Source organism: Scyliorhinus canicula, chromosome 17 (assembly GCF_902713615.1).
Source record: "Scyliorhinus canicula chromosome 17, sScyCan1.1, whole genome shotgun sequence".
Classification (NCBI taxonomy): Eukaryota; Metazoa; Chordata; class Chondrichthyes; order Carcharhiniformes; family Scyliorhinidae; genus Scyliorhinus; species Scyliorhinus canicula.
The window spans coordinates 35,200,086-35,217,699 of record NC_052162.1 but is presented as its reverse complement, the minus strand read 5'-3'; the positions used below and the strand labels follow the sequence as shown (position 1 = coordinate 35,217,699).

At 39.7% G+C, this 17,614-nt stretch overlaps 1 protein-coding gene across 6 annotated transcripts in view; it reads left to right on the top strand.

The window, feature by feature from the left end:
* thoc2 (THO complex 2) overlaps positions 1 to 17,614 on the top strand; it is a 229,431-nt gene that overhangs the window by 121,331 nt on the left and 90,486 nt on the right. For all 6 annotated transcript variants that reach the window (XR_005457727.1, XM_038775383.1, XM_038775386.1 and 3 more), the window contains 7 exons: positions 2,173 to 2,253; positions 2,593 to 2,689; positions 3,342 to 3,459; positions 4,147 to 4,326; positions 4,949 to 5,113; positions 13,609 to 13,884; positions 15,157 to 15,298. Coding sequence is in view for 5 of the 6 variants with exons in the window: in XM_038775383.1 (XP_038631311.1) it covers positions 2,173 to 2,253; positions 2,593 to 2,689; positions 3,342 to 3,459; positions 4,147 to 4,326; positions 4,949 to 5,113; positions 13,609 to 13,884; positions 15,157 to 15,298 (1,059 nt within the window). In the remaining variant the exon portion in view is untranslated. The remainder of the gene's footprint in view (positions 1 to 2,172; positions 2,254 to 2,592; positions 2,690 to 3,341; positions 3,460 to 4,146; positions 4,327 to 4,948; positions 5,114 to 13,608; positions 13,885 to 15,156; positions 15,299 to 17,614) is intronic.

Sequence of the window (17,614 nt, the reverse complement as noted above, 5' to 3'; positions counted from 1 at the left end):
AGAAGTTGCTTATATTAATTTATTATCAGGTATACCATGATGCTCAATATAACGGATTCATTTATCAGTCAATGCACAGTAATTAAGAACTATTCAGAAATTATTTTGCATTTGAATTCTCCCTGGTAACTGAAAAACACTTTCTGTTAGTTGACTATAATAGAGCATGTTTAACAGGCATGATTTTTTTTGATCGATGATTGTCTCTGGTTGTGCTATCAGGTTTTTCTTATTTTCCAGCCCCCGTCTCTCACTTAGCTGATTTATGCAGTCAAGCATGCCTGTGAACAAAGGTTTTGTGAGCACCTTTTTAACAAAATAAATAATCAGGGGGCAGGGGGGTGCCCATATGGTGAACCCGGAAGCAATGGCGTAAAGTCATTTTTCAATATCAAAACCTATTCAGATGCATGATAATTAGGTTCACACCCTTGCTGGGGTGAACCTGATTATGTCGCCGGCGAGAAAGATCTCAAGTGAGATCTCCTGGGCGCAAATCCCATTCTGGTCCTCTTGTGAGAGTTAGTGGCCATAATGCGATTTGTGTTTGTGGGGAATGGGGCTGGAAAATTGCCCCCACAATGTTCTTATTTGATTGACACTGCTGCTGATATCAATTGTAAGTCATTGCTCTGCACCATAAAGTTTCTCTACAGCAAATATTGTGGGAGTGAGATTTTAACATGCGCCAAAGAGGTGATCTGGAACTGCTTCAGCTTCGCAAATCACCTTGCAAGACCTTTAATATCCCTCAACTGAGAATGGGCAAGTGTCTTTTTCATAAATATAATCAGCATCCAGAGCTCAAGATATTCAGAGGTTCAATTGTGATAAATGCAGTGTAGCCGGGGAGCAAGAGTGAGCAGGTAAATTGGATTTTTAAAAAGTTAATGCAAATATTTTAGAACTAAACCATTTTAGAGCTGCATGGTGGCACAGTGGTTAGCACTGCTGCCCCACAGCGACAGGGGCCTCTTGTCCCGTGGGTCTCCTTCGGGTGCTCTGATTTCTGCCCATACTCCAAAGATACGTAGGTTAGGTGGACTGACCATTGTAAATTGTCCATTAGTATCCAACGGTTTGGTGAGGATATGGGGTTCCAGCGATAGGGTGGGGGAGTGGGCCTAGGTGGGTGCTCTTTCAGAGGATCAATATATAGGCATGATGTGTTGAATGGGTTCCTTCTGCACTAGGCATTCTATGATTCTAATTAGTGAAATTGATGAGTGCACTGTAATGGGTAGAATTGGTGGAATGTAACTGGTAAGAAAATGTATGTAATGTGGTTGGATAATAGATATTCATCTATTGAAAAGGTAGAATTTTAAACACTTAGGCAATCATAAAAGAACTCCCTCCTTGACCCTGACAGTATAAATGATAGACCCTGCAGGCATGTAGGCACAAAAATTCTAAAGGTGCACAACTGTCCTTGGTAGCATGTTGGGCAGAAAAATTGAAACAATATTTTGATAACCCATCATTGCTTTCCAACACTGATGCTAGAAAATTTCCACATCTTTAAATCTTTTTCATAGAATCCCTACAATGCAGAAGTCATTCAGCCCATCGAGTCTACTCCGATCCACTCCGTCCTATACCCGTAACCTAATCTGCACATCCTTGGATACGAAGGGGCAATTTATCATGGCCAATCCACCTACCCTGCACATCTTCGGAGTGTGGGAAGAAACTGGGCACCCGGAGGAAACCCACGCAGAAACTGGGAGAACGTGCAAACTCCATACAGACTGTCACCCGAGGCCGGAATTGAACCCAGGCCCCTGGCACTGTGAGGCAGTAGTGCTAACCACTGTGCCCCATGCTGCCACTTTTCCCCGTTGTGATATTGTGTAAAACATAGAAAATAGTTCTTATATTGGTATTTGAAATTGAAGTAATTTTCTATTTTGCATATTTAATTGAGATAGTACAAATTGAAGATTCCTGTACTGAATGGAAAAATATAAAACCAAAATATCAGACTGGAAATGTCATTCTGACATATATTAAGATAGAAAGTAAAATGTTGGCGTTCTGAGTTTAAAGATGAGAAATTACTTTGAGCTCACCGAGTTCAATATTGCATGCAATTGTCTAACATGTTCTGTCGGGATCAAATCAGTCATTGCTTCATTTCAAGTTCCTAATTTTCTTTTAACTTCTGAAAAGATTGCATCATTGAAGCTCTAGCTAATCCTGAAAAAGAGAGGATGAAGCATGATGACACCACCATCTCAACCTGGTTGCAGAGTCAGTAATTTTTTTTTAGAGTTTGCAGAAGTTTAATAGTTCACATTTTTAAAATATGTTTGTCTAGAATTCAAAAAAGTTGAGGAATTATAAAAAATGCTGGGAGTACATGACTGTCGTCTTCAAATGAAAGGCCATGTATTTTGCATATCCAGCATAGATTCTGACATAAGGCGGTTTTCTGTAAATTTACATGGTTATATTTCCAGTGTTTTTTCATTCAAACCTCCAAGATTCATTGGTTTTGTTAATTTAAAGAAACATATCACTGTATTATCATACTAAGGACTGTTATTTAAAAAAATGTTAAGATGAAAACATTAATTTATCTCTGAACAGGTCTGGCAAGTTTTTGTGGTGCAATTTTCAGAAAATATCCCATAGAACTTACTGGTCTTCTGCAGTATGTTGCAAACCAACTAAAAGCTGGAAAAAGGTACAGCAATAATAATATTTATTGTCACAAGTAAGCTTACATTAACACTGCAATGAAGTTACTATGAAAGTAGTTGTATGCATAGGAAATGAGAGGTTTTAATTTGGAGTTTGGGTATAATATCTGAGCAAACCATCATCCACAAACTGTACTTTACTCTGTAATCTGGAAAGTAGAAATTTTAACTTTGATTCAAATATAATTGCAAGTTGTTTAATTGAGGAAATAAATTTGTAATTTTAGTTGCTACTTTTTTTTTGCCAAATACTAATTTCAGCAGAAACCTTTAGTTCTGAGCCTCTTCTAAATACTGACCCGCAGCTTAACAGTTGCCTTGTATATAGCTGGTTGCATCATTGGCCTTATTTTTTTTAATTTTGGGCATCCCCACATGGAGACAAATTTGAGATTAGCAAGCTGAGACATATACGTGCATCCTCAATCGTGTCTGAATCCTAGTTAGTAATTTTAGCCTTTTTTGAATGAATTACTATAATGTAAGGAGCAAACAATTTTGGAGTTTAAGTTAATTTTATACAATAAATATTCATCCTGTTAATTTTTGTTCATCTATGGGCAGCAAAAAACTTTTGTTCTTATTGAGGTCATTGCTATTTTCTGTTCAACCTATTCTTTGATTTGATCATTGCAGCTTTGATTTGTTGATCCTAAAAGAAGTGGTACAAAAGATGGCTGGTATTGAAATTACAGAGGAAATGACAACAGAGCAATTGGAAGCCATGACTGGTGGAGAGCAGTTAAAAGCTGAGGCAAGACACTTTTAGATGCTGTAGCATCCGTAAAAGGCTATGTAGAGCAACTGACGAAACATTAACAAATTTGCTGTGCAGAAACTGCTGTAATTTAAGTTATAGAAATGTATAATCCCGTCTAATGTGTAGCTTCCAGAATGCTGGGTTCTATATTGTATAAATGGGAAGTTTAAATTTGGAAGTTTCAGAAACATGAAAGAACACTCTCTCATGTCTAGCCAGGTTGCAAAAGTGTACAAATAGTGGATGGGTTGTTACATTTGCCAATTTAAATTGCATTTTTGTTGGCTTAAGCCGCAGCAGCATGAGGAAACATCTTTTTTTATGATTACTTCCTTCAGTAGAATTAATTTGTGTTATCTAGTAGGTTGCCAAATTGGGCCAAAATACATCATAAGTGTATTTTTTTCTGTGTGAGAATCATACTTTTATTAGGGCAAATTTCAATTATTATTTGGGATTGGATAGAGAAGAGAAAATAAATTATCATGTGGGCAGAGACAGAGCAATTCCTTTTATTGCCTTAGACTCTATTTTGTTATTGGGTCCCAATGTTGAGATTAGCGATTGAATTTTTAAGTTTTAATTTGGTTGAGATCCTTTCTGCAACATGAAAAGGTGTTAAGTTCTCCATAGGTGAAATGCTTGTGCATCATGGTAAAATATTTTTTATTCTGTTTTCAGGGTGGCTACTTTGGACAGATTAGGAACACAAAGAAATCATCACAGCGGCTAAAAGATGCACTGCTGGACCATGACCTGGCACTTCCCCTTTGTCTCCTTATGGCGCAGCAAAGAAATGGTGTTATTTTCCAGGAGGGGGGTGAGAAGCACCTCAAATTAGTTGGAAAATTGTACGATCAGGTAAGCATTGCAAATATATAATGAATTAGTTTAATAACCCGTATAACAATTTTTGTGGGCAGTGGGATTGTAACATTGCTGGACAGTTATTTCAGGAATTCTATTTAACAGGTTTGTTGGTTCATATTTAAGAGGTACTGTGCATTTTCGAAGCAACGCATTCTGTTGATGAACACAACATCCACTTGCTTAAATGTCAACCCCCTTCATCTCCAGTTTGCCTTGGTTACCTTATTTACTTTCTTGCACTGCAGCAAATTGTCAAGAATTAATTTATAGCACCTGCTAAATCTGTACCGCCTGTATGTACAAGGGAAGGAGATACATGGGAACATAACCTCAATCACTTTGAGATCACCGTTGTCATGATTTTGAAGAAAAGTAAAGGATACTGTGTTCTAGTAATCTGTAGATTTTTTTCATTTTATTTCTCCCTCTTCAGTCTGAGCAGTTTGGTTTTTTTTAGCTGAAAACATGTTGCGCAAGCGCAGTTATAACAGTGTTAAATTGATATTGTTCACACTTTCAAGCATTATATTAGTCCACTCAGATTTATGAAATAATGTACAAATGCTTATCTGACTTCAAGTCCAAACTAAATCTCCCCTACTTGCTTTTGCAGTGCCATGATACCCTGGTGCAATTTGGAGGATTTTTAGCTTCAAACCTAAGTACAGAAGACTACATCAAACGAGTGCCTTCAATTGATGTTCTTTGTAATCAGTTTCACACACCTCATGATGCTGCATTTTTCTTGTCACGTCCTATGTATGCACACCACATTTCGGTAAGTGTTGTGTTGTATTTAGCAGCTACTTTCCAGTTGATTTGAAAGGCCATGTTGGTGATACTTTTTCCCTTATATCCTTGTTTAAGAAGACCAATCTATCAGTCACATGTCAAATGAATTGGAACTTTGAGCATTGGCTGACCAATAAATTGTTGGAAGCGCAAACTTAAACTCTTTGAGCCAAATTTAAACAGTCTTCAATCCAACACTCCAGTGGGAAATCAGTTTGGTGTCTAAATTGATGATTGAGCTATTTAGTAGCATCAGAAGAATGGTACTCGGGTGGAAAGCCCTTGCTGTTAATTTTTTTTGCTTTTGCAGTGTGCTGTCATTTAGGCCTATTTTAAGTACCAATCTAGACAAGGGCCAACATTATATGGAGTCCCTGAAAACAAAACTCAGAACCTCAGCCCAGGAAAATTCAGCTTTTGGATATATTGCAAAGATCAGTTGGACTGTATCATAATAGCTTAGCTCTATTGGCAGAGGGAATGCAGCATGGTTTCTGAGAGCTGCAAATGAGGAAGGTAAAATCACCAAGACATTGGTGCACTTTAGGCAATTCTGACTTTTGTTCAGTACTGCCTGTGTTTCCAGAATTCTTGCTGGCAAAGAAATTATGCTTACAATCCTGTCATTTTTCACTGCAAGGCACACTATTTATTTTGTTCAAATGTGGGGAAAATAATTAAATGAGAAGGACCAGTAGACAGTTAGATCTGTAACTTGCCTTTTTTAATACTTCGTATTTTAACTTGATTTTACTTGCACTTTTGCTTGATGTTACAGTAAAAGAGTATACACATATCCATTTCCAAATTATTTCAGAGCTTTTTACTGATTATTAATAGTTTTTGTACATGAACTCATTTTGTAGTTAATTGTTCAGCTGGTCCTGGGAGTTCTGGCATCTTGGGTGGATACAAAAGCCCCCCGGATTCACACATTATAGAACTCGTTCAACTCTGTTCAATACTTCGATCCCTGAGAGAAGGAAAAACAGAGATTTGGCTACAATTTGGAAATCCTCCCCAAGCTCATTAACTATTATCCAAACTCCAGAAGATCTTGGGTACAGTTGTTTATTTGGGAACATAGGAACAGGGATGGGCCATTGCACTCATCGAGCCTTTTCCACCATTCAATTAGATCATGGCCGATCATCTACCTGCACAATCTCCTTATCCCTTGATGTCATTATTGTCATTGATATCATTATTTTCGAAAATAATTCACTCATCATTTCCAGAAAATATGGATACCTCATTCTCAAGTTACTCCCCTTAAAGGAGTAGAATCAAACAGTCTTCAGCACATTACTCCAGAAATATGCTTCATGGGTTGATTACCTTCTGGCAAAAAATAAAATTAATGTATCCAGTCTTACTCTACTTCATTAGATTTTGTATGTACGGCCCCAAGTTTGACCTAACCCTGCCATCTCAGGTATGCAAGCGACTTGCTTCATGAACTACCTGGTTTAAATCCCTCACCATCAATTCGTTTTTCACACTTTAGGGGTCTCTGATGGGAAATTGCCCTTCCTCTGAGTAACTGCTCTGTTTATAACTTGTAAATTTATATTTTGAGTGTCAATTAGTGATAAGCTCCAATTTTAATCACTAGCTTCAGATAAATGGATAAGACTTGTCTTTTAATCCTTTTTTAAAAAATGTCCTGTTTAGGGCATTCTGAACTTTTGTATTTAGTTAGCTCTCTTTCATTCTCAACTGCTGATGTCTCCTTTTTAAAAAATACTGTGGCATCTTGGCATTCCTAAACTTGCTGTAACCCCATCTTCTAAATTTTTCAGTAGGGTGGCCTGAATTTCTAAAGCATTTCCCTCAACTGACCCTCTAGATGACTGAGCAGTTGGGCATCAAAAAAACACGAATCTCTACTTTTTTATTAGCTACCTACTTATTTCTATTATTGAGGACCAATCAGTCATCCTGAGTACCCAACTAAATTGTTCTTGCATGAGTATGAGGTTGTGCATTTGTGGCATCGGTGTACTTGCACTAATGCAGAGAGGACGTTTATGGGGTGGGACGAGAGGTCAGTTTCAGCCTGTCATGGATTTTGTGTCTAAATTGCGTTGCACATTGTGAATATCTCTGGACTTGGAGAGGCAAATTTGTAACATCTACCATCTTTAAAAACATTGATTTTGATGAGGTTCCTTTGTAGGTTTTAAGGTTTATTAGTCCCTTTCTCTTTGTGGATGTTAACTGATCTGGAGATGGCTTTGTGAGGCGTCTGAGGTTTATGTTGGACACCTACAATCCTGCTGTTATCCAGAGTTGAAAGTTGACTTGTTAGTTTTGGGTATTAGTTGTTTTTTCAGTGTTAATTATTGCATATGCTTCTTTGGTCTAACAGCACTGCAGCTTTCTACACAGCTAAATATTTATGTTCATAGAGAACTGAGTAGTCTTGATTTTGTGTCTAAAGAGAAAGCAATTTTTTTCTTATGTGGCTGGGAAGGATAGGTAGCCCTCATTATTTCCCCAGGTGGTCCTTTGTACGTGCACAGTTAATTTAGTTTTACAATGATATTGACTCATGTTTGACTTAAATCTTGTGCATATGTTGACTGTTTCTTCATTAGCGGCTGAACACTGTGTTCTTTTTGGGAAAAATCGTTCCTTCTCTTATATCTTTTTTTGAAAAATGCATTCCCTTCAGAAACTGGTCCCTGCCAAATAGCCTCGCTGAGCAAGCTTCCTGTAGTACCTGATGGGCAACTTACTCAAAGTCAAGTTGTGGATATGGCGTACTTGTGCTTTTTCTCCATTACCTTAGGACTGGAGTTGACCACTGCCAAGGCCCTTATGCAGAGGTGGGGATAAAGCCAAACTCATTTTGTTGACTATGACTGCTGGAGGGGCATCCCAAATGATGAAACCTCTCCTAGAATGTTCCCTACTACCAGAGCCATGCAGACTTGAAGACCTGATTTCTTTCAACTTTTGAGCCAGAGCCTGCCTGGAACAATAGTGAGGAAAAGGGTAGTGACTCAAGAAGAAGAACTGAGTTGTCTTGATTTCATGTCAAAAGAGAAAGCAATTTTTTTCCTATGTGGCTGGAAAGGGTCAGTTGCATTTTTGAAATATTCAATATTTTATATGAGGCAGACAGGGGGAGTATTCTGGGAAGCATTTTTGGATTTATACCTAGAGGAGATGGCGTCAAAATATTTTGGTTATAGCACAATAGAGAATGTAGTTAGCGTCAAAATATTCTGGTTATAGTACAATAGAGAATGTAGTTAATGTAGTTTATAGAATCTCTACAGTGCCGAAGAAGGCCATTCGGTTCATCGAGTCTGCAGCAACCCTCTGAAAGAGTATCATACCCAGGTTCACTCCCCTGCCATATCCCCGTAGCCCCACCTAATCTGTACATCCCTGAGAACTAAGGGGCAATTTTATCATGGCCAATCCACCTAACCTGCAATCTTTGGACTGTAGTTATTTGTTAAGATCAAAGGAAACTGCAGAGGAGCATTCAAAAGATGGGGGTTTGGAGTGAATGGCAAATGCAATTCAGTATCAGTTAGTCTGAAGTGATTCATTATGATTAAAAATAAATAAATTCAGAGTAATTATTCAGATTTGTGTGTGCGCTTTTTCACAGGACTTCCAAGGCAGTACCCCTGGGTTTGGTCACAAGGTATATTATGGAAAAGCTGAGAAATAGAACTATGATTTGATAAAACTTTTAAGACCACCGTTAGTGATATTTGTAGAATTGGGTTCAGAATTATAGGAAGAATATTGAGGGTATAGAGATGCTGCACTGCAGATTCAAAAGGATGCTACCTGCAATGAGAAAATACAAAGAACTTTTGAAAGCATTGTTTTATGCGATCAATTCAAATCACAACGTGATGCAATAGAAATGTTTAAAATTCCAAAAGGATGGGACTGAGTAAGTTGAAGCTAACCATTTCAAGATCAGCTTGCATTTACAAAGCACCTTTTAGACTGGCCAATTATTTTTTTCCAATTAAGGGGCAATTTAACTTGGTCAATCCACCTAACCTGCACATCTTTGGGTGGTGGGGGTGAAACCCACGCATACACGGGAAGAACGTGCAAACTCCACACGGACATTGACCCAAAGCAGGGATTCAAACCCGGGTCCTCGGCGCCGCAGTCCCAGTGCTAACCACTGCGCCACGTGCCACCCTACATAGCACCTTTTACATTGTAAAATATTCCAAGTTGCTTCACTGGATTATAATTTACAAAATGGAACCCAAGCCAGAAAAAGAGAATAAAAACTTGCATTTCTCCAGCGCTTTTCATGACCACTGGATATTTCAAAGCACTTTGCATCCAACAAAGTATTTCTGAAGCGTAAATACAGTAATTACTGTTGTGATGTCGGGAATGTGGTGGTGAATTTGTACACCGCAAGCTCCCACAAACATCAGGGACTTGCTTATGCTGCTTCTACATTGAGGTTCAGCCTTGATTTCTGTACTCTTCGTCAAAGATAGGTTTCAAGCAACATCATAAAGGAGGCATGAAAATGGATTGCCAAAAAGGTTTAACGGTGAAAATTCTGGAACTTAGAATCTAGATGGCTGAAAGTATGATGCAGTGAAAGAAGTTTGTAGCGGGGGGGGGGGGGGGGGGGGGGGTGTGTACAGAAGTTGGCAGAGTTGAGGAGGGCTGGAGGGAGTTATGTAGCTCAGGGGTGAAGCCATGGATGAATTTGAAAACAAGGATGCCAATTCTAAAGTTGACATGTTGGTGCCAATTTAGGCTGGAAAGTAGAACGGCCATGATGAACAGCAGTTGATCAGAGTTGGATATGCCAGGAAATTATTGGGATTGAGTCTGGAGATGACCAAAACATGATGAGGGTTTTCTCAACAGGTGGCTAAGAAGAAGTTAAATTGGGCAATATTTTGGATATAAGATAAGGCAGTGTTATGCAGAGAATATACGGGGTTGAAAACACAGCTCCAAGTCCAAGTACATTGCTTATGAATGAACTGGTTCAACCTGAGACAGTGGCCGGGTAGAGCTAGAATTGGAACTGAGGAACTGAGTTTGTGATGGGACAGAAGAGAATGGCTTTGGTTTTTCTGATAATTTATTGGATGATTTGAAGGTGTCGCCGAAGGAAGTTTGGTAAATTGCTACAGCGCATGTGGTCGATGGTAGACCATGCTGCCACTGTGCACTGCTGGTGGAGGAAGTGAATGTTTAAGATGATGGGTAGGGTGCCAGTCAAGTGGACTGCTGTGTTCTGGATGATGTGGAGCTGCACTCGTGCAGGGAAGTGAAGAATATTTCATAATAGTCTTGTTTTGGTGAAGACAGGTTTCCCGGAATCAGGAGATGAGTTACTTACTGCATAATTCCCAGTCTCTGACCTGCTGGGTAACCACAGTATTTATATGGCTGGTCCATTCAAGTTTCCTGTCAATGGTAACCCCCACTAGGTTGTTTATAGTGGGGGGTTCAGTGATGGTAATGCCATCAATATTATGGCAGGTTTTGTGCTTACAAGAAGGGAGTCCACACCGATATGAGCGAAAGCAGAAAGGTTTATTTCTGGAGCTTCTGATACACAGCGATAGCCAACCGAATGAGTTAGGCTGGCTTTATACCGGAAGTGCATCAGTCACCCGCCTCCTTTGCAGGAAAGTGTGTTTTCTGCCAAGGACTCCGGGAATACGATATCTCCGACTGGAAGATGATTAGATTCTTTCCTCTTGGAGATGGTCATTTCCTTGCACTTGTGCACTGGGAGTATTACTTGTCACTTGTCAGCCCAAGCCTGAATGTTGTTCAGGCCTTATTGCATGAGAATGAAACCAGGTGAGAACAGTCACATTTATCTGGACAACAGAGGTAAATGGTTTTGGCAGCCATGTCAGAGGCTGCAGACAGGTGAAGAAGGAGAAGGAGAGCCAATCACAGGTTACAGTCAGAAGGGTTTCAGCTTTGTGGTTGCATCAGGGATGGAGACCTGGGTTGGAAGGGATTAAAAATTGAGTTGTGGGATGGTTGAACATGGATTTGGGAGGCAGCAACCTAATTCAAGTATTTTGAAGAGGAAAGGAAGATTTTAAATGGGGCAGGAAGACAATTAAATTGAGGCCGAGGAAGTGTTGTCAGATTTGAAAGAGATTGAGACGATATCTGAAAGAGTAAAGTACCTTTACAGTATCAGCTATCACAGAGTTCAGGGAAGGAATTTTGATCATCAGTAATTTAGTAAGAATAGGGCTGAGAGCAGGAGGTGGGTCTGATGGGCATGACAAACTTGGTTTCCAGGGCAGTAAGGGAAACCACAGAAAGATGCAAGTTCAGGTTTATCGCAGAGTGGAGCATCGAGAGAAACCTGGCTTGGTCGATTCGAGGAAAGAAGGTATGCGGCAGAGGGAGCTGAATGGGCCTCAATCTTGTTGACACAAGTTCGCGATCTGCTCGCAGTTCCAGTAGTTATCAGAGTTGGTCTCAAGGAATAATTAAATGTAAAAGATTTAGAATTTATTACACGGGGAATTATGAGGCTATGGAAATAACCAGATCAAAGAATATGGAAATAAGGAGGGTAAATAGCTGTGGTTCCTTGTGGATGCTAAACGCCATCATGAACTCATTGGGTTGACTGACCTATTTTGTGTGGTAACATTTGCACTTGGGTGAGTGAAAGGAGAACTGAAGTATGCATCACTTTTTGCTTGCCGTCAAACATTTTAGAATACTTGTTGTTTGAAATCATTTCACTTGGTAAAATTGAATTTTTGTCTTTGTTTCCTTGGAACTACTGTTCATTTATATAATTAATGATCCAATTCTAAATACAAGATTCTGGAAACTGATTTTGCACAAATATTGTCTGCATTTTAACTCTGACTGATGAGTTAATTAAAGAAATTGGAAAGACTTTTTGAGCAATAATTTAGAAAAACTGCTTAATACAAAAGGTTATCAGGCGATGCAAAGTATTGCCGACAATGATTGTAAGGAATCAGCAACAACATTTAGAATCCTAGTGTTGTACAGTACAGATTTAAATCGGAGTTGAAAATACAACTCAAAGGATCAGGAGTTAATTATAGATAGATGGCCACTCGAGTCACCTGACCTCATCCATCTAGAACAGGGGTGGGCATGCGGCCCGCCAAAGGTCTTTATGCGGCCCACCAAGATCAAGTCATTAAAAAAAATAAATAAATAAACATTTTAATTTTATTTAAAAAAAATTTTTTAAAATGTTTTTTTAAAGAAGGTTAATGGGGGGGGCTGTTGGGTTACTGGTATAGGGTGGATACGTTGACTTGAGTAGGGTGATCATTGCTCGGCACAACATGTGTTTCATGTGAAGTTTCTACTTTAAAATATTAATTAATAAAAATGTATTGCTTTTTTTTTCTTTAAAAACCTTTTATTTTGGCTATTTTAAATATTCATTATTTTACTTAATATACTATGCGGCCCTTTAAAATTGTGAATTTCTGAATGTGGCCCTTGCACGGAAAAGTTTGCCCACCCCTGATCTAGAAGACAATCCACGTCATAATTCAATTACATTGTTTCATGATCCTGAATTGTTTTTTTAAAGGAATTGCCACCGTTACTCTATCGTGATCACCAGTTGGAGTTGGTCATTGCTCTCATGAAGTTCTTCGAACATCAGCCCAGTGATGTCCATTCATAAATTTTAGTCTACCCTAATTTACTTTGGTGGCTTTGCTTATCTAAATTATGCAATGATTTAACTTTATCGACAATACATTACATACTTCAAAAGGTTTCTATCCCATCTGTCTCCATATAAGCGCTCAAGTTTGTTCATTGTTTCTTGCTATTTCAAGGGAAGAAGCTTGTGTTTGCCTTCTCTCTTGTGAATTTATTGTCTCAGATCCTGCGGCCAGCGGTTAATTTGAGATGTTCACTGCTGATTGTGTGACAAAATATGACCCTACTTTGGTAATAGGCTGCAGTGGGAACTTGCTGTCCCGCATGTAGCATGGGCCCAATGGCAAAATATTCCACCAGCGAGGCGTACTGCTGGTGAAACCACGCCCCTTTTGACACCTCAAGCTGAACACACTCCTCAAGGTCTGTGTTCAGCTGAATGATAGCTATGTGTTTCTTTGCCACCGTCAAATCAGAAATTCTAATGTAGCTATGTAAGTTTCAATTCTCCCTGTGTGAACAAGTGCCGGAATGTGGCAACTAGGGGCTTTTCACAGCAACTTCATCGCAGTGTTAATGTATGCCTACTTGTGACAATAAAAATTAATTTTTTAAAAATTAAAACGCATTCTCCTCAGGCTGCTGCTGGCACTTCAGGATCTGGGCCATTAAATGGAAGCAGCAGCAGAATGGAATATTTGTAGATGGCTCTCGTAGGGAACAAGTTCATTGGACTAATTTGTTTCTTTCTGTAGCAAAATTATTACATTTGAGTACTGAAGCGTTGACAAAATGTAAATATGTTTGCTTGCTCCTTTCTAGTCCAAATATGACGAACTGAAGAAAGCTGAAAAGGGGAACAAACAGCAACAAAAAGTTCACAAATATATCAACGCATGTGAATTAGTGATGGCACCTGTCCACGATGCTGTGGTCTCACTTCATCCTCCCAAAGTGTGGGACGACATCAGCCCTCAGTTCTATGCCACGTTTTGGTCTCTCTCTATGTATGACCTTGCTGTCCCCAGCACAAGTTATGACCGAGAAGTGAGCAAATTGAAGGTCCAAATGAAAGCAATTGACGACAATCAGGAAATGGTAAGAATCTAGAAATTGAACTAGTGGCTTCAATTGGATTGGTTGCATTTGTTTGCGATGTTTTATGTTAACTGCCTTAGAAAATGTCAGTAATTTCTGTTGCAGCATTTGTATCAAGTACTTGATTAAATGATGAGTGGCAATTACAATTGATTATTGTGATTACTGATTTATGGGCTTAAGGAGCGCATCACTGAAACAATTTAATTTCTCAGGATTACTATTTTAATTAAGGCAAATTCACGAAGTTGATATTGGAATTGTTTATTGTCACGGGTACCAAGGTACAGTGAAAAATATTTTTCTGCGAGCAGCTCAACAGATCATTAAGTACATGAAATGAAAAGGAAATAAAATACATAATAGGGCAACACAAGGTACACAATGTAACTACATAACACCAGCATCGATGAAGCATGCAGAGATGTAGTGCTAATGAGGTCAGTCCATTAGAGGGCCATTTTGGAGTCTGATAATAGTGGGGAAGAAGCTGTTTTTGAGTCTGTTCGTGCGTGTTCTCAGACTCCTGTATCTCCTGCCCGATGGAAGAAGTTGGAAGAGTGAGTACGCCGGGTGGGAGGGGTCTTTGACTATGCTGCCCGCTTTCCCCAGGCAGCGGGAGGTGTAGATGAGTCGATGGATGGGAGGCAGGTTCGTGTGATGGACTGGGCATCACGGTCCATCATAGGATATTGGACTTGTTCAACGGCCGGAGCATTCCGGTCACAGAGAATCATTAAAGCAAAAATATGCACTGTAGTCGTTTGCATGGGGATGGCGGTGCCATAGTGGTATTGTCACTGGACTGGTAATCTAGAGGCCCAGGGTAATGGGAATCAGGTTCAAATCTCTCCATGCAGGGGATGGAATTTAAACTCAACAAAATATCTGGTATTAAAAGTCTAATGATGACCTTAAAACTATTGTTGATTGTCGTAAAAACCCATCTGGCTCACTAATATCCTTTAGGGAAGGAAATCTGGCGTCCTTAACTGGTCTGGCCGAGATGTGACTCCAGACCCACAGCAATGTGGGTGACTCTTAACTGCCCCTTCAAGGGCAATTAGGAATGGTTAATAAATGCTGGCACAGCTGATGCCCTCGTCCCATGAAAGAATAAAAAATGTTCAAGGAAAAAAACTGTGACGTTAAACATTCTGAAACTCTAATGCTGAATTTAAAGATGATTCTAAACTATTTTTAAGTGTTCAATCTCAACTTTTATCTGTTGTGGGGCTGCATTAACAACTTTTAATTTGTTTTTTTCTTAAGCCACTAAATAAGAAAAAGAAGGAAAAGGAACGCTGCACAGCTTTACAAGATAAACTCCTGGAAGAAGAAAAGAAGCAATTAGAGCATGTCCACAGAGTTTTTCAGAGACTAAAGCTGGAAAAGGACAACTGGCTACTCGCTAGTGAGTAGCAGTAGGACTTTAAAATAATTTAGCGTTTTTAAGAAAGAAGGCTGGATTCTCCGGTTACCCAGCTGCATGTTACTCAGCGGCATGCGGTTCGCTGGCGGCAGGATTCTGTACTCCCGCCGCTTGTCAATGGGATTTCCCATTGAAGCCACGCCAGACTGCCGGGAAACCCTCTGGTGGGGGTACGCTGCCGGCGGGAAAAGTGAATCGCAACGGCCGGAGAATTCCGGCCATAGACAATCATTAAAGCAAAAATAAGCACCGTACTAGTTTGCATAGTGCATCTAAATAGCTAGTGCTCAAAACCTTTTAATAGATTTGATACAGAATCATGCTCACTTGGATTCTCACTGAGTGCCCAGCCCTGGTATTGTAGATATCAAGCCGAACTCCCAGCATTCCGTTAAAAAGTAACATTTATAGTGACCTGGATTATGCAGACTGTGACTGTGACTTCCCTTAAATTTTGTTTTATTTTTGCATCCATTTTTCCACTTCACCTTTCCTTGAGGTTGCAGTATAGTTTGGCCTGCAACAGTTTGGTAGTTCAAAATCTGAGCCCATGTGTAAAGGATGCCACTACTGTGGGAAGGTGTAGTTTCCTGCTATGTCCAGTATTTGCATTTGCTGTCTGTTATTTATAACATGCCAAATGTTGAATACAATAAAATCTACGTTGCGCTGACAATGCGCCTTAATCTCCAATACAGAAGGTACACTGCAACAGTCCAACCGTTTATATTTCTCACAACTGTCATTTTTACTCTCTGCGTATGTGGAAGGCAAATGCTGGCAGGCACATGCCTGCTAAGGTTCCAAAAGCTTAGATCATATTTGCTTCTTAAATGTGATTTAAAAAAAAAGAAGTTTTTACATTATTTGTCTTCCAACCCTTGGTTCACAGATGTGATGAACATACTGCATTACCCTATTTCTGTTTGATATAGTTTTTTAGAATCGTGGATCTGCATGTGTTGATGCAGATGGTTTCATCATAATTCTGGTGTTATTTAAGCAGGAGGCACTGTACATTAGCAAGTGTGGGATTTTGTGCAAGTTTGGACATGGGTGGCAGAGTTTTGAATAACTTCAAGTTTGCTGAGGGGAGAACATGGCAAGCCAGTCAGAAATGCATTTGTAGAGTCGAGACCATAGAGGTAACAATGTTATACATGAGGGTTTAATCAAAAAAATAAAATTTGCGAAGGTGGCCACCTTCCAGCCCACCAACCCGGGCAGCAATCTGCTTCTCGGTTTATCTCCCAAGTATACGACACCTTGCATAATCTTACTGCTCACCCCTCTGATATGAATTCAACTTTCGCTTCTTTTTACTGTAACCTCTATAAATCTGAATTCCCGCTGGATAACATGGCAATGACTGACTTTCTTAGCAATGTGGACATCCCAGCTGTAGATGCGGATAGGAGCAGAGACTTGGATGACCCTTTTTGTGTTTGGATGAGATAACAAACTGATTTAAGTTAATGCAAAGTGGCAAGGCCCCAGACCCTGACGGCTTTCCTATTGACTTTTATAAAAAAAACAAAAAGGCCTCCATAATGGCAGGCACCCTGAGGAATGTGGCTCATATTGACCTATCTCTCTTTTAAACACGGGCGTCAAGCTGTTGACTAAGGTATTGATGTGCCGATGGGAGCCTTGTCTTCCTGTTATAGTATCTGCTGATCAAACTGGCTTTGTGAAGGGATGGCAATTATCCAAAGTACACATACTATGTATATGTACATAGTCTTCTTGACATTATACGGCCATAAGACATAGGTGCATAATTAGGTTATTCAGCCCATTGAGTCTGCTCCGCCATTCAATCACAGAATTTACAGTGCAGAAGGAGGCCATTTGACCCACCGAGTCTGAACCGGCCCTTGGAAAGAGCACCCTGCTTAAGCCCACCGCTCCACCCTATTCCAATTACCCCTCCTAACCTTTTCGACACTTAAGGGACAATTTATCATGGCGAATCCACATAACCCAAATCTGCATCCATTCTGTCTAGGCTTCTCCGTATCCTGTAAATTTCAATGAGATCCCCCCCTCATTGGTCTAAACTCCCAAGTACAGACCCAGAGTCCTCAACTGCTTCTCATATGACAAGTTCATTATTCCAGGATCATTCTTGTGAACCTCCTCTATCCAAGGCCAGAACATTCTACCTTGGATATGGGGCCCAAAACTGCTCACAATACTCCAAATTATACTTTCCCCAACTGTCTCGGCTGACCCTGAAGTTGTTGTTCCTCTGGATGTGGAAAGAGCTTTTGACTGGATGGAGTGGGAATATATGTT